We start from the raw sequence: 23,585 nt of genomic DNA, 5'->3' as shown, positions 1-23,585 counted from the left end.
GAGTGTGTTGCATTATGATATGCAAGGAGGAAATTGTTGAGCTTCTGTTTCAGTGTCAGTGTAGCGTGTTCTACTGACTTTGCTCACAGTGCTTCCTTTAGACTGTGGACAAACCTTTCCGCCAAGCTACTTGTAGCTGGGTGGTACAGTGCAGATATAATATGTCTTATTCCATTCATTTTTAGGAATGCATGAAACCGTTCCCACACAGACAGTGGTCCATTGTCACTGATTAAGTGTTCTGGAACACCAGGCTTTGCAAACAGGTTATCAATACAGCAACTGTGTGCGAGGCTGTAGTGAAGGCTATTGCAACACTTCAGGTGACTTTGTAGCTGCATCCACTAGTCCCATGAAATTTGTACCCATGAATAGTTCAGCAAAATCCACATGAATCCTCTGCCAGAACAATGCAGGCCATTCCCAGGGATGGAGGGGTGTTGCTCTTGGCACCTCCTGGATGTGTTGGCATTCCAACCAGTGCATAGCAAGCTGCTTGATCTGCTTATTTATCCCAGGCCACCAAACAAAAGCGAGGCAATGCCTTCATTTTGACCATGCCTAGGTGACCTGCACGTAGCTTTTCCAACACTTTAGCTCTTAGTTTGGGTGGTACAACAACTCTCAATTCCCACATCTGTCAAGGGCAAGTTAATCCCAGTGCTGGTAAAAATGAGGGATCTGGAGCTTCTGCTGAACATTCCAGCTATTTTGGGCGCCCAAGTAGACCTGAGACAGTGTGGGGTCTCCTCTGGTTTCTCTTTGGATCATTTCTGCCGTAATAGGGAGACTTCTGATTTGCATTAGGGAGAATATGATAAGAGATATGTCTTTTTATGTAAGTTTTTCCAATATTTTCTTTTCCAAGGGCAAATGGGGCAATCTCTCAGTATTTCCATGATTAATCGTCCACTTGAATTCAATCTTGTAATTGTGTCCTCCAAGAAACGGAGCTCATCTCTGCATTTGTGCTGCTGCTGTTAGTGGAACACCCTTCTGTGGATTGAAAATGGACACCAGTGGTTGACCAGTAATGAGAGTAAACTCTCTCCCATGCAAGTACTGGTTAAAATGTTTTACACCACAAACCAGACTCAAGGCTTCTCTGTGGTGGTAAGAGAAGGTGATGCAAAGGCTATGGGCTGTTCACGTCCATCACTTATAACTGTACCTATACCACAAGATGGGGCATCACAGGCAAACTTCACTGGAAAATGTGGATCATAATGTGTCAGTACAGTGTCTGATGTCACCATTTCCTTTACCTTTTTGAAAGCCATCTCACACTACTTTGTCCATTGTCTTTTTGTCCCAATCTGTAGTAATGAATTCAAGGGGTGGTGTATTGTAGACAGGTTTGGCAGGAACCTGTTATAGTAGTTGAAATCCTAAAAAGGACCCTAACTGTGACACGTCCTTAGGTTTTGGGGCATTCACCACTGCTTGAATTTTCTCAGCACACTTGTGTAATCCTTGTGCTGCATCAATTGTCACAGTAAGTGATGCTTTGTTTAAAGAATTCACACTTGTCACATCATGCTCTGACCCATAACAATCTCATCTTTCTATCGGTGTCTTGAGGTTTTGGAGATGTTTCTTGTCATACTTACTGGCAACACTGAGTGCTTGGGCAACCTTGCAGCACTGGGTTCATAGCTATCTCCCAGAGTGCAGGTGCAGTTCCTACTCCAAAAATAAGCCTATTATAGCGATAAAGCCCTTTGTAGGTGTTTTTGGTGAGAAACACTTCTTCCATCTTCGTCTCAAGTAGGCCTTGGCCAGGTCAACTTTGCTGGAGTGTTTTCTTCTAGAAAGATTTGTAAAGATATCTTTTATCCTGGGCTGAGGGTATTGATCTACTTTCAGTACTGGGTAGATGGTAACCTTAAAATCACCAGAGATCCATTCTTCTTGGCTACTGGGGCCACTAGCATTGCCCATGGGCTCCACTCAAACTTGAAAAGAATTCCTTCAGCCTTCTCACTGGCTACCTTATCACGGATGGTATAAGGAACTGGACAGGTTTTGCAAAACTTAGGTGCAGCATTTTCATTTAACACTATTATACTCTTGGTATGTTTGAGTTTTCCAATACCATCTTTGAACACAGCTGTGGGATTATCCAGTTCCTCTTCAAATGCACTTTCAGATGGCTTCATTGATCTCCAATCAAGTTGTAGTTGTCTCAGCCAATCATGTCCCCACAAGTCTGGTAGTACTGCATGCAGATTAGTGTTCTTTTTGAAAATGCAAATTGCCCTTTTTATACTTTCCTCTTCCCTGTGCGTTCATTTATTTTTATCTGCCCAATGTGCTCTTTGTAGGTGTCCCAGTTTATTGCAAGTTTCTGCATTTTCTGCAAGTTTCACCTTTAAATTTGTTTAACCCAGCTGGTTTCTGCTTATATGTTGCAATTTTGTTCACTTTCGTTCCTGACTGCAACTCAATTGCATCTCTGTTTGCTGTTTCCATTGATATGGCAATTTCAATTGCTCTTTTAAATGTAAGTTGTGCTTCGGTTATGCATTATTTTTGAATGCTTTCTTGTAAAATTCCACAAACTAAATGATCTCGCACCGTATCATTAAACACATTGTATCAAAAGGACAGGCAAGTGACCAGAGGGGGTGGGGTGGTTTTGTTGGTAGAAAAAATAAAATCAAAGCCTTAGAAAGAGGTGATGTAGGATAAGAAAATGTAGAATTTCTGTGGGTAGAACTAAGATGCAGCAACTGTGAAAAGAAACTGATGGAAGGCAACTAAAAATCAATAAGGAGAGAAAAGATGAAATATGAAGGTCAGCTAGCCAATAACATAAAAGAAAATACCAAAAAATTTGACTCCAGACCGCTGGAAATTGACACTAGAAATATTTGTAATGGGAACAAAGAAATGGCAGACAAAATGAATAAGTATTTTTGCGTTAGTCTTCACTGTGGAAGACACCAAAAATGTGTCAGATTTCCGAGAAAGGCAGGGGGCAGAAGTTAATGTAGTCACTATCACTAAGACGAAGGTGCTTGGGAAACTGAAATGTCTGATGATAGATAAGTCACTTGGACCAGATGGACTACATCGCAGGGTTCTGAAAGAGGTCGCTGAAGAGATGGTTGAGGCAGTAGTAATGACCTTTCAGGATTCACTAGATTCTGGAATGGTTCCAGAGGACTGGAAAATTGCAAATATCAAGAAATTATAGGACAGTTAGCCTGACTTCAGTAGTTGGCAAGGTGTTAGATTCCTTTATTAAGAATGATGTGTTGGCAAAGTAGTGTTGAGTAAGCAGGGAATCTGCAGAAGTCTTGGACAGGTTAGGAGAATGGGCAATGAAATGACAGATGGAACCCAGTGTAGGGAAGTGTATGGTCATGCACCCTCACAGAAGGAATAAAAACATCGACTATTTTCTAAACAGGGAACAAATTCAGAAATTGGAAGTGCAAAGAGGTTAGGGAGTCCTAGTACAGGATTTTCTAAAGGTTAAGTTGCAGGTTGAATTGGTATTAAGGAAGACAAATGGAATGTTATCATTCATTTCCAGATGACTAGAATATAAAAGCAAGGATGTAATGCTTGGAGTTGATAAGGCATAGGTCAGACCACATAGAGAGTACTTTGAGCAGTTTTGGGCCCATACCTATGAAAGGATGAGCTGATATTACAGAAGTTCCAGAGGAGGTTTATGAGAACAATCCCGGAAGTGAAATGGTTAAGGTATAAACAACACACACAAAATGCTGGAGGAACTCAGCAGACCAGGCAGCATCTGTGGAAAAGAGTACATTCGATGTTTTGGGCTGAGAACCTTCATCAGGATTGATAGATGCTGCCTGGTCTGCTGAGTTCCTCCAGCATTTTGTGTGTGTTGTTTTGGTTTTCCAGTGTCTGCAGATTTTCTCTTGTTGGTTAAAATACCAGGAGCTTTTGATGGCTCTGGGTCTGCACCTGCTGGAGTTTAGAAGAATGAAGGGGATCTCATTGAAATCTGCAGAATATTGGAAGGCCTAGATAGACCAGATGTGGAAAGGATGTTCCCAATAGTGGAAGCATCTAGGAGCAGAGAGCCCAGTCTCAGAATAGAAGAATGTTTCTTTCAACAGAGCTGAGGGGGAAATTCTTTAGCCAGAGCATGGTGAATCCGTGGAATTCATTGCCACAGATCGCTGTGGAGGCCAAGTTATTTGGTATATTTAAAGTGGAGGTTGACAGGTTTTTGATTAGTAAGGGCGTCAAAGGCAGGAGAATGGTATTGAGAGGGGAAATGTATCAAAAGGGAGAGATGACTCGATGGGTGCATGGCCTCATTCTGCTCCTATATCTTCCGGTCTTATGGTTGAGGTAGATGGAGGGGAAGGGCTTGCTGTCTCATGGGCCAACACAGGCAACTGTGTCCCGCAAGGAAGATGCCATGGTTGGTGTGGGCCAGTGGGCTGAAGGTCCTCTTTCTGAGTCCCTCTGTGACTCTAACTCAACCTGGCTTCACGTTCCATGAAAAGAGATCAAACAATATGTAAATATGTTGCTAATCAACTGCATGTTAAAAAAAATCACCCTTTATGAGTTCAATTGCAACATAAAGACCTATTTGAGGTCCTTTTGACTTCAAGGCATGTTAATTTAAATGAAGTTATGTGAGAACTTCAAAGAAAAAGTGGCTACCAAGTCAAATAGGTGGGAAGGAGTCATAACATATCTTAAATATTAACCTATATGATTGATATCAATGTTTTTGGTTTCATTTAATGTGGTTACTAGATAAAGGGTTATGTAGAACTGGATAGCAAGTAAATAAGGAGAAGCACTGTAACTGAGTCAGTAATCAGTAGATCAAAAAGACCAACAACGGCACAGAGCAAAGAGGGATGGGCAATAAATGCTGGTCTTGTTGTCAATACCCAAATTCCAAAAATGAATTAAAATAATAACATTTGTATCAAGCTAATTTATGTTCTGTTTAGGTTGAATTCTATATTTGCGTTTGAGTTTGGAATCATGGGTACTTATGAGGATGCTCCTGGAGCTGAAAATCTGTATGACCTGCTGCAAGACAAAAATTGCACATTGCAAAGTTTGGGGTAAATGAAATTATTCACAATATCCTGTTCACACAAAAATGCACCTGCATGTATGTATGTATGCATGTAAGTATGTATGTATGTGTGTATGTGTGTGTGTGCGCGCGCACGCGCGTGCACGCGCATCTTCCTATGAGTATGTGTTCCCTCTGATTTAAAATTTTCCATTTTGACCTGGATTTAAAATTCTCTCCTTTTTTTTTCTTTATCTATTCACTTCAGAACAGACTGATAATGATGGCTTTGTTTTGTATCTTAAAGGTTGGCAAAGAATTCATACACAGTAAAAAGTTGCAAGCAGCTCATCTCCGCCCTGAAAGAAAACGGGAGCCTGAGAGAACTGGACCTCAGCAACAACAGCTTGCAGAATGAAGGAATGGCTGCATTGTGTGAGATTCTGAGTGGACCAAGCTGCAAACTTCATTCACTGAAGTATCTGTTATTAATTATGTTCTGAGAAATATTATTACATGAAATTCAGTACTGTCATATCAAAACTGAAAATAATCAAGCAGTGAGCCTCATTGCCACTTCTAACTATTTCTCATTCTGATTTACTGCAATGGAATTAGCCAATCATCCAATGGATCCCCAGATATGATTGTGACATCTTCTGTCTTTGTGGAAAGGGTAATCTCCTTGCATAGTCAACAATGTCAACCCAATGACAAGTATTTCGATAATCACTAACCTAAACTACTTCTTGACCAATACCACGACCCTACCCAACCATCGATGAAAATATCAGCCTAGTCCTCTTGTTGCTAAGTTTGGGAAATGGTCATGTTGAGCAAAATCTTCTATAACCTTTTCTTTACAACTTTACTCCTCCATCTCTTGTATTTTCCATAGGGTGGCGTGTACCAAATTAACAAGTGATTGTTGTGCGGAACTTTCAACTGTGTTCAAAACCAACCAGACATTGATGGAGTTGGACCTGAGCATGAATGAACTGGGAGATATTGGACTGAATAATTTTTTTGTTAATGCTGCAGGCTGTAAATTGCAGAAGCTGGGGTATGTAAACACAGAGAGTGATTAATTTTAATACATTGATACATCTTTGAATTTGGGTACAAGCAAACGGAATCCTATCAATCAAGAAATTAAGCAAATGCAACATTGATGTTACTATGATTTTTGTTTTAGTGTTAGCTCTAGTAAAAAGAATAATATGACAAATGGCAAGATATTGCTCACAATCATTCTCTGCATGACATAACTCATAATTAATTACACAAGCCTTGAGTGAAATGCAAGTTCGGTGTTGGAGACACAAGAGGCTGCAAATGGAGCACCACACAAAAGCCAGAGGAATTCAGCAGGTCAGGCAGAATCTATAGAGGAAAATGAAGAGTTGATATTTTAGTTCATCTGGAATGCACCTTTCCACAGGTTCAGCATGACCTGCAGAGTTCTTCCAGCTTTTTTGTGTGTCTGCTTTAGCTTCAGTATTGCTGACCATGAAACCTACAGATTGTTGTGAAAACCTATCTAGATCATTAACGTCCTTCAGAGAAGAAATCTTTCATCCTTTCACCCATAGTTGCCTGTACGTGACTCCAGATCTCCTGAATATCTCTTCAATTAAGAGGCAGTTAGAAATGGGCATTAAGTAACCGACCCTTCTGATAATACTCGTAGTCATTAATAAAATTATATTTCATGTACTATATTTCATACCAGCTATTTTCTACATTCAGATTGTAATTTGGTGATGAATTAATGATTATATATGCACAATGTTTGCATTGATTAGGAAGTGGATTTGCACTGTCCAGATGAACATCACATAATACTCTACTGTCAATTAAAGGTTGTGCTTTCATCTCAACAACCTCTTTCAATTGGTTCTGAACCCATGAAAGCCTTACCCTTTCTGTGCTTTACTCCCAAATGATAACTGTATTTGCATTCTGCATATGTGTGAGACATAACACAGTGCAATTTTAAGCCTTTTGATATTATTGGTGGATCTGTTAAATACACTTAAAATATCTTTGGTCTGGAATTTTATGATCAATTTAACAACTGAAGTAAATGAGATTATCCCTTTGCTAAAAATTTAGTCATACAAATATGCTATTGCCTCACAGTCAAATTACAGCCTCTAATCTTAATCTGCCGATAGGTTCCCCTTTCTCAAGATGAATTTTGAAAAAAGATTACTGTTACTTCAATGATCTTAATTTGCTAGAAGTTCTGCTCCTCAGGTACTAATTTTTGCTTTGGGAAATCTCCATTTTTTGTCCCCATTTCTATTTTTTTCAGGCTATCAAAAGTTGGACTCACAGATGCCTTCACCAAAGGCAACAAATCTACATTTTCAACACTTCAGACACTGCGAAACCTTGATTTAAGTTACAATAAGTTTACAGACAAATCTATTCAATGGTTTCAAGACCTCATTTCAGATTGTAAAACTCTTACGCCAATAAGGTAAAGTCTCACCTCTGCTTTAGACAGAAGTCAAATCTAAAAGTTGCTATTGCGAGTATTTTTCAACATTGTGGGTTGGAGGAACTGTTCCTGTGCTGTACTATTCTATCTACCAACTAAGGCAGACTTCTGTTCACAAAATCAAGCATTAGTTTTAATACATGTTTGAAGAAAGATCTTCTTGACTTTTGACATAAATATTCTATTTTTGGGTCACATTGAACACCCAATAGTGAAAACACCAGATAATCTGAACCCAATGGCACAAGATATTTGCTTTAGTACTTTGATTGGTTTCTTCCCTTGAATCCGAAATATCATTTTCTTTTTTGAATTCAACCAGTTAAATTTAAATAGAACATCTGGAGGGTGCTTTATTTGATGCAGCAGCTGCAGACTTTTCCTTGCCTGGTCGTCACTGGCTTTCAGACAGCAGGGAGGAAGCTTGTCTTCTGTTGCATGCGCTAAACACACTCCGTAATAGATAATGTAGATGCTTTCAACTCTACTTCAGCAATTCAGTTCCACTGAGGCACTGAAGAGAAAATATTGTGTTTCATGATACTGTGCCTTAGATCATGAACATAAATGAACACAATATATTATTTTAGAAATGATCTCTATTTAATTTTGATGAGCTAAATTTAAAAAATAAGCTGAGAATTAAAGATTAATTGTACATTGGCTACTTCTGTTCAACATTGATTCAGCTTAACAGGCATCTTTCATCAGCATAACCCCTGTATTCAGAGACAACTAAACTGGCCATTTGAGGAGGATACTACCTGACACCACCTCCTGACTAGGAGGTCAGAAGTTATTTAACTTAACCTTCCTCCCCAGTAAACCATTGACCTTGATCAAGAAAGCCAATTTAATCTTTTGTTCTTAAGTAAAAATTTGGTGGTTTTAGGTGGAACCCACTTTCAAGGGCTTGTCATCTCATGTTCTCGATATTTATTGCTTATTTGTTTATTATTATTATTTCTTTCTTTTTGTATTTGCACAGTTTGCTGTCTGTTGCCCAAGTGGTCTTTCATTGATTTTATTATGGTTATTATTCTATCATGGATTTATTGAGTATGCCCACAAGAAAATGAATCTCTGGGTTGTATAGAGTGGCATATATGCACCTTGATGATACATTTACTTTGAACTTAGAATTTTGGTCTCATTGACCTCACAGACTTGTTGATGGAGGCTGCCAATGCTCTTTACAATGAACAAAATGCTTGCATTCAGCCAAAATAAAACAACATAACTACAACCTTCCACATATGGGTGAAGGAATCTCTACTAAGTGAATCCTCATAGCTTAATCTTCTTTAATGCTTTTTTTTTCTTTCAAAGGCCAGATGGATAGAGGAAATTCCCATTAATGGACTATTTTAGCACATTTGTTTTGTTGTGAACACCTGGTCTCTCACGAGAGAAATGATAGGAGTTAGGCAGAGCCTTTCTTCCCTGGACATTGCAAAAATCAGATGAACCAAAAAGGACATACTTGTAGAAATTTATATTAGCTAATATTATTTCTTATCTGTCATAAAGGGTGGAGAAGAATCGTTTGTCTGCAGATAGTTACAAAAAGCTACAGGAACTGGAGAAGAAAAGAAATGATCTCCATGTAAGAGTGTCCAAGGTGGAAAAAAACTAAATAACATCATCGAATTGCCCTGTGCAATGTTTTGAATATCTAAAATTCTATAGGAATTAATAGAAAAATGCCAGAAAGCATACTGTAAACCTAAAAATTATGTAATCATAGCAGTTGGGTGATGGTGTGAAATCATTTTATTTTCATGATAGTTTTGCTCAGCAAGTTTAAGTACTTGTATCTATCGCAGCAGAGACATGAACTATAGAGGCCGGGGTACATTAATTTCTGTTTTGCCCTGCTTGACCTCAGCGGGGTGTGTGTGTGTGAGAGAGACAGTTTTAGAAAGATTGTACCCTGCAAACGAGATTAACTACTATGTGAGTAGAAAGGTGTGAAAGAGTATTGTGTATCAAATTTCAATTGTAGCATTAAATGGCATCTCTAACTGGACATACGTTGTGTCTTTCAATATGTGCTGATTAAGCTTTTACTATTTCAGAAATGCTTAATTTGTAATGAAGTTGACTAATAACAGCTGTGAATTCTACATTTATTTAAAGTGGATGAAAATTATGTAGAGTACCTATTGCCATTTTTACTAAATGTTCAGGATTTCTTTCGCTCTTACAAATCCAAAAAGATCAGAGCTGTGTCTGTATGTATAAGTATGTATTTCGTTAAAAACCTAATGATAATATTTTCAATAATCTTACTGTTAATGAGGTGAAAATTATGGTATCCTGCTAATAGCTAAATAGTTTTACAACAAATGTATATAATCCTACTGTTGAATACCCTGAATGCACTATTATTCAAAAGGCTTTCCAAAGCAAAATTCATGTACTGTAATCTCTTGTTTGGAGACTTAAAGAAAAAGTCACTCATTGTGAACTTACCATAAAGATAATAAATTATAACACTGCAAATCAACACATCACATAACTCTCCTTGACAGGTATTCTTTTTGTAATAAACACAGATAAGTTGATGTTAAATAATTTTATCCCAACTTTTCTGCTTTGCATGAAGATACAACAAGATTTGTAGCAAGAGATTCTGTAAATAAATAAGGCATGTCTGACTCTGAAGCCAGCTTAATAATATTGAAAACCATTGCTTAGAAGGTGATGCTTAACTGTGGAATACTAAAGTGATTCAGATAATTACAGTGTTGTCGTCTATGGTGAAGCTCTAAAAAATAAGCAAATTTTCTAGATTTTCTATTAAATTTCACTCAAGACAAAATACATAGAAAGGTGGCATATGATGACCATTCAATTCCTGTGTGCTGTGACAGAATTATTTAATATAAAACTGGAAAATGTAGGAAACATTCAACAGATCTGGCAGCATCTCTGGGAAAAATATCAGGGATTAATACCCCAGGGCATCAAATATAAAATTTGCTCAGAATGCAGGAGGAACTCAGCAGGCCAGGCAGCATCTAAGGAAAAGAGTACAGATGATGATTCAGCAGGCCTGCTGAGTTCCTCCAGCATTTTGTGTGTGTCGCTTGGATTTCCAGCATCTGCAGATCTTCTCTTGCTTGAAATATAAAACTCGACTGTTTTTAGCACTTCTGTTGTTAAATCAGATTTCCAGAACTGCATTTAAAAAGAATATTTTGCCTGCTGTTGAGCTCACTGTCAGTTCTGACACTGGGTCTTTGACCTGGAACAATGACAGCTTCTCTTCGTACAGATGCGCATGGAGTCATGGAATCGTACAAGACAGGAAAAACCCCTTCAGCCCATCTTGTCCACACTAACTATTAAATATCTATCCACACTGATCCTATTTACTTAATATGTCTGGGTGAATTCAAGTGCTAAACCAGATGCTACTCAAACATTGTCAGAGGCTCTGCCTGTTCGAGTTTCACAGACAATGTGTTCCAGATCGCTACCACTGTTTGAGTGATAAAATATCCCCTGCAGATCCCCTCTTACTCCTTACAGTAAACCTATGTCCTCTGGCCTTGGACACCTCTCGCAGAGGAAAGTTTCCTTAAGTCTGTCCTAACGACGCTTCATTCGGTGCACCACCATCAGGTACCTCTGCTCCAAGGAAACGAAGCGGAGGCACTCCTCAAAACCGAGGCACTCCATCCCAGGCAATGCTCCTCTGTACCCTCATCAAGTGCACAGCTACACACTTCTGACCTATTTAGAAAGGCAATAGGTCTATGGTTTCAAAATAATACAACTTGTAATTTTTGACAAAGATACGGGTCACCTGATTTAAAATGGGTGCTCCATATGATTAGGTGAGGTTGCTTCATATATTTATTGAGATTAATTGTTATCATAGCTGCATTTATTCCCTTTAGAAGGACACTAAACATATCACATAAGCCTTCAAAAGTGAATTGGCTAAGAATACATATAGAACATTATGGCATAGTACAACCCCTTTGGCCCAGATATTATGCTGGCTTTTTAACCTACTCAGAGATCAATCTACTCTTCCCTCTGACATAACCCTCCATTTTTCTATCATCCACGTGCACATCTAAGAGTTTCCTAAATGCCCCTGGTGTATCTACCTCTACCTCCACCCGTGGCAGGGAATTCCATGCACTCACCGCTCCAGTAAAAAACTTACCTTTGACCCCCGCTACATTTTTCTCTAGTCACCTTGAAGTTATGCCTTCTCATATTAGTCCTTTCCTCCTGGGGAAAAAAGTAATGCGTATCCGTGCTTTTCAACTCTTACACCTCCATCAAGTCACTTCTCACCTCTTTTCCTCCAAAGAGAAAAACCCTAACTTGCTCCACCTTTTCTCATAAGACATGCTCTTTAATCCACGCAGAATCCTGATAAATCTCCTCTGCACTCTCTCTAAAGCTTCCACATCATTTCTAATGATGTGACCAGAACGGAACAGTGTGGTCTAACCAGGGCTTTACAGAGCTGCAACACTACCTCGCAGTTCTTGAACTCAATATGCATTTGAAAGATAACAACTTGTAGAGCCAGAAGGAGGAAACTGGGGCACTGACCTGAATGGATTGCAAACTGCCAATTCCCAAATGACTTGTTTACATTTTTCTGAAATATATCTACTGTCCATCAAACAAGTCGCGATAGAATTATGTAAACTTAAAGTAAATAATCTTCAATCATGTGGCATTTTCTTTTGTAATAACTTAACAAATGTCTTTTCAAAATCGACCCTGCCAGTAATGCTTTTAAAGTTCCAAATACATTTTTATTTATTTAGATATACAGCATGGTAGCGGGACTTTCTGGTCCAACGAGCCTACACCACCCAATTACACCCATGTGTCAAGCTAATTTACTAACCCATACATCTTTGGGATGTGGGAAGAAAGTGGAGCAGCCGGGACAAATCCCACACAGTCACGGGGAGAACATACAAACTCCTTACAGACAGCAGTGGAATTGAACCTGGGTCATTAGCATTGTAGTAGCATTCCACTAACTGCTATGCTACCATGCTCCCCTAAGTATATTGTAAAACACAATATGCCATTCATCAATATAATCTGATGCTGCCCAATCATGTGCCTCATAATATATCGCATTAGTATATTTTCCTTAACTGATTTGTCTTACCCTCTTGAGTTACTTACTGCAGAGGTCCCCAACCACTGGGCCGCGGAGCGGTACCGGGCTGCAAAGCATGCGCTATCGGGCCACCAGGAAACGAAATGAGTCAGCTGTACCTTTCCTCATTCCCTGTCACACACTGTTGAACTTGAACATAGGGTTGCCAACTGTCCCGTATTTGCTAGGACATCCCGTATATTGGGCTAAATTGGTTTGTCCCATATGGGACCGCCCTTGTCCCGTATTCCCCTCGCTAAGGTAGAGCGTTCCTATCAAACCTCCTGTGCTGAAATGGCGTGAAGCGAAGAAGCAGTTACCATTCATTTAATGGGAAAAATTTTTGAGCGTTCCCAGACCCAAAAGATAACCTAACAAATCATACCAAATAACACTAACATATGGTAAAAGCAGGAATGATATGATAAATACACAGCCTATATAAAGTAGAAATAATGTATGTACAGTACAGTCAGGAAGATGAAGGCAAAACCGATTTGTGGGGAAAAAAATCAGCACGTACACGCATGCGCACACAGGTTCCCGCGCAAGGCTTCATGGTCATGGTAGCCTTTCCTGGGGTAAAGTGTCCCGCGAGTTGACTGCTACTTTCGTCCCTTATTTGGGAGTGAGAAAGTTGGCGACCCTCACTGCAAAGGACACGTTGAGGTGAGTTTAACCCTACTTGAACACCCCCCCCCCCCGGTCAGCCGGTCCGCAAGAATATTATCAATATTAAACCGGTCCGCGGTGCGATAAAGGTTGGGGACACCTGAGTTACTGCACATTACACCACTGACGTTTAGGGCAGCAATGAAGGTCCTCCATCTCTGGTGGTGTTCAGGGCTTCCTTCATCATGTCAGTAGCTTCTTAGTTTTCACTACAGTCAGTTATGCAAGTCCCAGACTTAGGAATACCGCCGCACTTAGATGTAGAAGGATTCGTCACTGCTGCTTCTGTAACAATCTTGTTTTACCAATCAGAGTTGTTAGCCCTGGGCTGAACCCCCGAATCTCGAGGACTGGTGGACCTCCCTTGGCCTGACCTATTTGGCATGGGTGACCCTACCAAGAGCCAAAGCATAAAGCCCTGACTCCAGCCAACATAGTTCTCTGAGTCATTGAGGGACACAAGTCTCCAAGCCCAAAGACAAGGTTGTCGTCATCTTGGAAGACCATCTTGAGTTGTAGGTTGGAATCTAAAAAGTCTGGAAATGAAAATATATTTCATCCCAAGGGACTACCTCTGGAAAAGAATCAGTAGTGACACCAGTCTCAGCTCAGATTTCCTGTAGGAATTGATCTGGAGATGGCTGACTACTCAGCATGTTTAGGGACCTTTGGGATACAGTGCATCCTGTCTAGACCTTATTGATACATTCCAGTCAGATTTTCCAAGGCTGAATCCCAAAGGTAAATGGAAGGGTTTTCATCCACTATCACTGTCTGTACTGCTTAGTAGAGGTGAAAGTCACATTGACTCTGAATAATGCACACAAAATGCTGGAGTAGCTAGGCAGGTCAGGTGGCGAAAACACAGCTGATGTTTCGGGCTGAGACCTTTCATCAGGACTGGAAAGGAAGGTGACAGAGATCAGAAAAAGAAAGCAATGTGAGGTGGGGGGGGGGGTTTGGGAGCACAAGTTAGCATGAGATAGATGAGACCAGGAGAGGAAGAGAGTCAGTGGGTGTGGGAGGGGGAACGAAGTAAGAAGATGGGAGATGATAGGTGGAAGAGCTAAAGAAGGAATCTAATAGGTGAAGACAGTAGAAGAAAGGGAAAGAGGATGGTGTGAACCAGAGAGAGGTAAGGGGCAATTGAGGACAAGTAAAGAGGTGAGAGGGTAACCAGAATGAGTAATGGACAGGGAGAAAAGGGGAGACTGGAAAATAACCAGAAATTAGAGAAATCAATGCTCATGCCATTTGGAAGCTACCCAGATGGAATATGAGGCGTTGCTCGTCCAACCTGAGTTTGGCCTCATCCTAACGTTAGAAGGGCCATGTTGGAATGGGAATCGGAAATCAAGTTGAAAGATGATCCTGACTTGTGTGGCAGATGGAGCAAAAGTGTTTGACAAGTCTGAGTTGGGTCTGTCTGACACAGAGGAGGTTCACCGGATTCATTAGATGACGCCAAAAGACTCGCAGGTGAAATGTCACTTCACTTGGAAGGTCTGAATGGTGCTGAGATTCAGGATTGTTTAATATCATTTCCAGTACGCAAGTGTAAAGGAGAACGAAATTATTGGTATTCTGGATCCAATGCAGCACAAAAAAACACACCAAGATAAAGAAGACAATAGTAAAAAAGCACAATAAATATAAATACATAAATAACTTATATACATAGATCGATTATATGTACATAAAGTGACGCTAGGTACAGAGTGTCTGTACATAAGGTGACCCTGAAAGGCAATGATGAAGTAGAGGTGTGAGGAGTTGTGCTGGGGTGGGTTAGTGGAGGTGTTGATCAGCCTTACTGCTTGGGGAAAGTAGTGTTTTTCAGTCTGGAGGATTTGGCATGGATGCCATGTAGCCTCTTCACTGATGGGAGTGGGACAAAGTCTATGGGCAGGGCGGATGAGATTCCTTCATGATATTGCTGGTCTTTTTCTGATGCCTTTCAGTATGTACATCCTTTATGGTGGGTAGGCTGGTGCTGGTAATGCATTGAGCAGTTTTGACAACCCGTTGTAAAGCCTTCCTGTCCACCACAGTACAGTTTCTGCATTATACAGTGATGCAGCACGTAGGGATTCTCTTTACTGCACATCTGTAGTAGAGTGTGAGCTGTGATATGCATAGTACAGCTCTTTTGCATTTGGGAGTCCTTGTGCAGGATTCCCTGAAGTTTAATTTGCAGGCTGAGTTCATGGTGAGGAAGGCAAATGCAATGTTAGCATTCATTTCAAGAGGACTGGAATATAAAAGCAAGGATGCAATGTTGAGACTTTATAAAGCACTGGTGAGGCCTTACCTGGAGTATTGTGAGCTGTTTTGGGCTCCTCATCTTAGAAAGGGTGTGCTGAAACTGGAGAGATTTCAAAAGGGGTTCATGAAAACAACTCTATGATTGAATGTATTGTTAAATGAAGAGCATTGATGGCTCTGGGCCTGTATTCACTAGAATTCATAAGAATGAGGGGTGACCTCATTGAAACCTATTGATTGGTGAAAGACCTTGATAGAGTGGATGGGGAGGGGATGTTTCCTATGGTGGGAGAGTCTAACACCAGAAGACACAGTCTCAGAATAAAGGGATGTCCTTTTAGAATGAAGTTGAGGAAGACTTTCTTTAGATAGAGAATGGTGAATCTATGGAATTCTTTGCCACAGGCAGCTGTGGAGGCCACATCTTTATCTATATTTAAAGCAGAGGTCGATAGATTCTTGACTGGTCAGGGCATGAAGGGATATGGGGAGAAGGCAGGGGATTGGGGTTGAGAGGAAAATTGGATCAGCCAATATGAAATGGTGGAGCAGACTTGATGGGCCAAATGGCCTAATTCTGCTCCTATAACTTATGATCTTAAAGGGATAGGTGACAGGAAGGAGATCAGTGAGGTTGGATGAGTGGACAAGGAAGTCATAGAGAATGATCTGTATAGAAAGTGGGGAGTGTGTGAGTGTGCAGTAAAGCTTACCTCAGTGGTTGGAATGATCTGCTGGATATGGATGTCACAATGGGGGTGTTGGGAACAGACCTAAATGCAAGACACAACACTGAAGTACAAGGAACAGGACTTGACTAGAGTAGGGACGTGACAGGATAGTACATAGACTTAGAGCCGGGACTTACACTTAGACAAGCCGGGACTCAACTTCTCCACACCAAGGTGGGGCAAGACGGCAGAACGGCCAGACTTACCCAACAGAGGCAAAGACAAGACAAAACAAGACAAGACAGGTCCACCCCACAGGGCAACGGCAGAATGGCCTGACTTATCCCACAGAGGCGAGGACACGACAAGACAGATCCTCCCGCAGGGCAACAGCAGAATGGCCTGACTTACCCCACGGAGGCGAGGACAAGACAAGATAAACACCAAAGAACGACAGACAGTTCCATCTCTGCTTCGGGGTTGCTCCGAGTCGCAGTTACTGCCAGCAACCTCTACTGGCTACGGAAACAGCTGGATCCCTACCTAGCTCAGAGTGGCTGGCAGCCACTCAGCTGGCCCAGGAAACAACCAAATCCATACCGCAACAACAGCTCCGACTACCAACAGCAAGGCTCCATGAAGCGATGGTTCTCCAATGGGGCCTAAAGATGGTAAGTGGCCACACTAGCCTTCCACCAGCAGGTTGCTCCCAGGGGATCTTGACAAGACAAACCAGCAGCCCACACTCAAGCCCAAGGCCACTTATATTCCAAGCCGCAAGATGGGAATCATAGGCAACTGATTAACTCAAACAAAACAAGGGACAGCTGGAAGACCTGGAATCCTGAGTCCACGGACTGGACCATGAACCGGAAAGCAGACTTCACGGACCGGACCATGACAGTATCTCCCCTTCTATGGGAGCCTCTGGGCGACCGAAGAGGCTCTCCAGGACTAAGGACGACTCGGGCGTGTGGGGGGGGGGGAGGTTTCAACACTTGGGAATCCTGGATGGTGAGAGTTCATCTCCAGTGATGGTGTCACTGGGTCCATGATTGGCTGATTCGTTCTGTCACAATGTTGGCATTGGGAACAGACCCAAATGCAAGACATAGACACTGAAGTACAAGGAAAAGGACTTGACTGGAGTAGGGACTTGACAGGATAGTACATAGACAAAGAGCCAGAACTTATACTTAGACAAGCCGGGACTCAACTTCTCCACACCAAGGTGGGACAGGACCATCCGTCGGGTAACGGCAGAATGGCCAGACTTACCCAACAGAGGCAAAGACAAGACAAGACAGGTCCCCCCCGCAGGGCAACGACAGAACAGCCTAACTTACCCCACGGAGGCAAGGACAAGACAAGAATTCGGAGAAGGAAGTCTGAGAATCGGAGCGGGAGTGCAGAGGAAGCCATTTTTGAATTTTTCGTTTTTTTTTCCATCAGCATTCAGAGAGGCAGGACTGCGCAGGCGTGTGACATCGGGCAGTGAAGCACGGAAGATTTAAAAGGAACAGAGCCTCATACAGTGGGCAGCATAGCTTGCGGGCGGCGGAGTGAGCCGGGAGCAGAGTGAAGGCTTAAGGGCTTCGGCTCAACGGGCTTAGGCGGAACCGGGCGAGGCGAAGAGGGTTTGGTATTCATTTTTTGTTGTTATATTGACTGTCCTGTTGTACATACTATTTATTACAAATTACTATTAATTGCACATTGCACATTTAGATGGAGAAGTAACATAAATATTTTTACTCCTCATGTATATGAAAGATGTAAGTAATAAAGTTAATTCAATTCAATTCAATTAGCCTATCCTCAGTCATCAGCGCCATCTCAGCCGCAGGTTGATGTGGGAGAAATTGAGTCAGTAGATCAAGTGACAATTTAAGTGCTTGACAGTTTATGTGAGTACATGAGAGGGAGTGTATATGTGTGTCTGAAAGTCTGTCTTGATAAGACAGCAGCTTTACTACTAGTGTGTAAACTCTCTTTGATATTATCTTGTGAGATCATCAGCTTTCTTGCAACATTGCTGCATGCTGCTGGGTCGCTTATCCCTGGAGAAACCAACTCGAGGCATATCCTGCAGGAGTACCTAATGGAGCTCTGGCTGTTTACTGACCTCCACAGCATCCAAGAACACAGGAGCCATCTGGTCTCTGAAGCCTGGCCCAGCATGCAGTAAGGTGACAGATGATCCACCTCAAGTTTAACTCCTTTGATGCACCAGTTCACCAGAATCCTCAGTAAGTGTGAAGTCATCCATGCTGAGCAGAAAGGAAAAGGTATGGGTTTACACGTTGAAGAAAAGAAAATCATGAGTGAGTTAATGGTTCAAACACACATCAGTAAAAAGAAGTAGTGAGCTTTAAAAATTGTTTTAAAAACTAATTGTTTTCAGATTTGGAGTTCTGGACCAAACCTGGTGTACAGAATGACCATTACATAATACTGGACATAGGATGCTGAAGTCTCAGTAAAACACAGAGCAGATTGTGCATAAGGTTAGTAGGGCCCTGAGGAATGAGAACATTTCTGGATGTAGAGGCCAGTGAGGTGAAAAATAAGGATCAAGGGAACTCTAAGGAGACCAAGGTATTCTTATATAGTCTTCAACCCAACAGCATAAACATTGATTTCAAGTAAGTTTCAATTCAGGTCACCCACACCCATTCTGTTCCTTGCTCTTTGCCTCTGATACATCCAGGTCCTCTTACACACCCCTTGCTTTCTCAGCACTACCCTCCTCACCAGCTCCTTGTACTGACGTTCTTCACCTTCCCCACCTGCCTATCAGTAACACTCTCTATCCATTTGATAACCTGTCTCTTCTTCACTCCTCACTGCTTCCATCTGCCCAGCACCTGCTTTCACTCATCAGCTTCCTTTCTTATCTGATTCCATGATCTGCAGCCTCCATCCATCACCTCCCAGCTTCATTCACTATCTGTACCTTTCCCTCCTCATCTGGATCCATCTGTCAATCACTCTCTCACCTGGATCCACCTACTGAACATATTGCCAACTGCTCTCTCATCTTGTTACCTTCCCTATCTTCAACCATCTGCTTGCCTTAACAGGTGTATCTTCCAACAGTTTGTTTTTGCACATGAAAACCAGAAGTAGCTCATCCAGCAGGGAATTTGAAAATGTGGAAATTCACAGTGGCTATTAGTTCAAATAATGACTTAAAATATGAGGTTGATCATTTATTCCCAGCCACAAGGATTGATGGCTTGGTGGTAGGAGGCAAAGATTGGTTTGGGAGGGAGGGGTTGGTGGGGAGAGAAGTGTGTGGAGGGCCCTGTTTTACAGATTGGAGGCTTGTGATGGGCCAAAGCTGGATCCTCTGTTGCTTATCTGCTAAAGGATTTGGATGAGGATATTAGTGGCATGGATAATAAATTTGCAGATGAATAAACTCTTCCTGGGCTTCCAGCCAGGTACAGGAATCGATTTTAACCAATGTTTTGATGACAGACTCCGCCACCTTCATTTGGGGATGATGCCTAGGCACGTCTAGTCTGGTGGTATATATACCCCCGTCGTCCATCCCTCTTGATTGGTTAGACCTCAACCAATCAGGTCTCTGCTGTTCCACCTTGTTTACAATCGTATTCCAGTTCTTACTTAGAGCAAGACCTTTTGAATACTGGAATACATTGCTGACTGGGTAACCTTGCTACAATAATTTCCTTTGGGGTAAATAACATTTCATCTTATATTATCTTACAGACTTCAGTGAAGAATGTCTAAGACTAGAACAAGATCAACCAGAAAATCAGGCAAAGGAACAGCAGATGGAATTTAACCTAGGTAAGTGTGACATGATCCATTTAGGGCAGTTCAACCAGGTAAGACATCTCCAGAGAATGGCAGGGAGCTTTTGAAGTGTTGTTGAACATAGAGACCCCAAGGGTAGAAGTACATCATTCCCTGAATATAGAAGGCATATGGCTTGCTTGCTTTTCCTGAATATGGCATTGAGTACAAGAATTGGGACCTTATATTACAGTTGTATAAAGGAGTCATTTATCCAGAGATAGATTACTGTGTGCATTTCTAGTCCCCACATTACAAGGACATGAATAAGCATGATCATATGTAGAAAATATTCATATGGATATTGTTTAGAATGGAGGGCTTGAGATATGGGGATAGGATTGATAAACTGGGACCACTGGAGCGAAGGAAGGTGATGCGTAGATAGGGTCATTAGTGACAGTCTATGTCCTAGGGTAATCATCTATGTTGTCGGTGAAAGAGGATCTGAGAGGAAAGTTTACCACACGGAAGGTCATGGGTAAATGGAACAAGCTGCCGATGGAGTTGGTAGAGACAAGTACAATTATGATGTTTGAGAAAACATTTGGACAGGAATATGGATAGGAAACATTTAGAGCAGGGGTTTCCAACCCGGGGACCACGGACCACTCAGTTAATGGTGGGGGTCCATGGCATGAAAAAAAGGTTGGGAACTCTTGGTTTAAAGGGTTGTCTGCCAAACACAGGCAAATGGATCAATTTAGATAGGCATCTTGGTTTGTATGGACAGGAGTCTGTTGTGCTGTATAACTCTACGAATCTATGAATTGAGATTAAAGATGATGGATGGTGTTAGGTAACAAAATGTTCCCACTTGAAGGTGTAAGGGCTTTTAGAGTTGAAATGTTTTCTCCTTTTTCTATACTTAATTATTTCTACTAATAATGAATATTCTAATAACTTTCTATCCTGCTAAAGTTTGAGCTCAGGCAGATTCTATGACAACTTAAAGAAAGCAGGAATAAAATAATGCAAAGAGAAAGGCATTAGCGTCATCCGGCACTTAGATTCTCTATGCTGAGTGTAAAATCACTTATTTGTTTAGCTAAGGTAAAAAGAGTGTGATGTCAATATAATGCACCTCATTATATCAAGACCTCAGATATACTGTAGGTATTATCATGTGGCCCAAGATGAAAATTGCATAAATAAAAGCAAAACTTAAATATAGAAGTTTTTTATGCACATGCCAAAGTTAATCCCTGATAATATCATTATATTGACGTTGTACTGTATATCATCTGCCCTTTATTCTTTAAGCACCCCAGTCTGGAAAAGCAGATAAAATGCCTGGAGTTGCCTTGTCACCTAAGAAGATTCAAAGTACATTTATTATCAAAGTATGCATGCAGTATCCAACCCTGAGGTTTGTCTTCTTGAAAATATAAGAACGGAAAAGCTGCCTTATGTCTATCATCTATTATAAGTAATTCCTGCTTTGTTGGTTGAATTGCTGGATTTACTACTGAGGCACTATCATTAATTTCAATTTTTAAAATTATTTTCCAGAGTTTGTATCCCCATTCTAAAAGCAATACTTTTTAGTGCAGTCGGCAAAACAGTCACAAGCCCCAAAACCTAGACTAACAAACAATCTGCCGGAGGAACTCTGCATTTAGAAACATAGAAAACCTACAGCACAATACAGGCCCTTCGGCCCGCAAAGTTGTGCTGAACATGTCCTTACCTTAGAAATTACTGGCTTACCTATAGCTCTCCATTTTTCTAAGCTCCATGTACCTATCCAAAAGTCTCTTAAAAGACCCTATTGTATCTGCCTCCACCACTGTTGCCGGCAGCTCATTTCACGCACTCACCACTTTGAGTAAAAAACTTACCCCTGACATCTCCTCTGTACCTACTCCCCGGTACCTTAAACCTGTGTCCTCTTGTGGCAACTATTTCAGCCCTGGGAAAAAGCCTCTGACTATCAACAATCAATGCCTCTCATCATCTTATACACCTCTATCAGATCACCTCTCATCCTCCGTTGCTCCAAGGAGAAAAGGCCGAGTTCACTTAACCTATTCTCATAAAGCATGCTCCCCAATCCAGGCAACATCCTTGTAAATCTCCTCTGCACCCTTTCTATGGTTTCCACATCCTTCCTGTAGTGAGGTGACCAGAACTGAGCACAATACTCCAAGTGGGGTCTGACCAGGGTCCTATATAGCTGCAACATTACCTCTCAGCTCCTAAATTCAGTTCCACAATTGATGAAGGCCAATGCACTGTATGCCTTCTTAACCACAGAGTCAGCCTGTGTAGCAGCTTTGAGCGTTCTATGGACTCGGACCCCAAGATCTCTCTGATCCTCCACACTGCCAAGAGTCTTACCATTAATACTATATTCTGCCATCATATTTGAATGCCATCATATTTAAGCAGCATCTCTAGGGGAAAGGAATTGTCAACATTTCAGGGCAAAACCTGCCGAGCTCCAAAACCCTAATCCATAAGGAAGATATAAAAATATGTTTCTTCAACCATTATTCTAAAATGTAACTCAGTTAAGGAGGCCTATATAGAATGGGTACAGAAATTAAGATCCACTATTGGAGCAACTGTTTCCTTCAAGCTAGACTCTACATAGATCGCGTCAAGTCACTTGCTCACTTACTCTTCCAAAATCAGTATGTATTTAAACTGCTCCGTTGGGCTGCTGACCCAGTGGAACCAATTTCTTCCTGCTTGTTCTATTTTATTCTCAAAACCAAGAATATATTTTAGATCTTTCATTAACTTTCTTCATTCCATGTATACAGATGGAATATAGTGTCGTGAAGTGTATACTCATGCACTTTGGTAGAAGAAATGCAACAGTTGACTATTTTCTAAATGGAAAGAAAGAACAAGAAAACCTGAGGTGCAAAGGGACTTGTGAGTCCTCGTGCAGGATTCCCTAAAGACTGATTTACAGGTTGATTCCGTTGTAAAGAGGCAAATGCAACGTTAGCATTCATTTCAAGAGGACTAGAACGTAAAAGCAAGGATGTAATGTTGAAACTTTATAAAGCATCTGGTGAGGCCTCACTTGGAGCAATATGCACAGGTTTGGGCCCCTTATCTTACAAAGTAGAAAAGATGTGCTAAAACTGGAGGGTAAGTTCAAAGGAGGTTCAAGAAAATGGTTTAAGGAATTGAATAGCTTGTCATATGAAGATTGTTTAATGGCTCTGGGCCTGTATTCACAGTATTTCAGAAGAATGAGGGGTGACCTCATTGAAACTTCGCGAATGGTGAAAGGTCTTGAAAGAGTGGATGTGGAGAGGATGTTTCCGATGGTCAGAAAGTCTAAGACCAGAGGACACAACGTTAGAATGGAGGGGTGTCCTTTTAGAATGGAGATGAGGAGGAATTTCTTTAGCCAGGGAGTGGTGAATCTGTGGAATTCTTTGTCACAGGCAGCTAAGGAGGGCAAGTCTTCATGTATATTTAAGGCAGAGGCTGATAGATTCTTGATTG

At 41.2% G+C, this 23,585-nt stretch overlaps 1 protein-coding gene across 1 annotated transcript in view; it reads left to right on the top strand.

Moving 5' to 3' along the window:
• LOC134344762 (NACHT, LRR and PYD domains-containing protein 12-like) overlaps window positions 1-10,026 on the top strand; it is a 33,518-nt gene extending 23,492 nt beyond the window's left edge. The window contains exons 9-13 of the mRNA XM_063044848.1: window positions 4,959-5,075; window positions 5,337-5,507; window positions 5,928-6,092; window positions 7,347-7,514; window positions 9,066-10,026. Coding sequence (XP_062900918.1) covers window positions 4,959-5,075; window positions 5,337-5,507; window positions 5,928-6,092; window positions 7,347-7,514; window positions 9,066-9,171 — 727 coding nt within the window. The 3' untranslated portion in view covers window positions 9,172-10,026. The remainder of the gene's footprint in view (window positions 1-4,958; window positions 5,076-5,336; window positions 5,508-5,927; window positions 6,093-7,346; window positions 7,515-9,065) is intronic.
• Window positions 10,027-23,585: the final 13,559 nt, after the last annotated feature.

The sequence above is a fragment of the Mobula hypostoma genome, chromosome 4 (genome assembly GCF_963921235.1).
Source record: "Mobula hypostoma chromosome 4, sMobHyp1.1, whole genome shotgun sequence".
Lineage (NCBI taxonomy): Eukaryota > Metazoa > Chordata > Chondrichthyes > Myliobatiformes > Myliobatidae > Mobula > Mobula hypostoma.
Note: the sequence above shows the minus strand (reverse complement) of the source record. Positions and strands in the feature narration are given on the sequence as shown.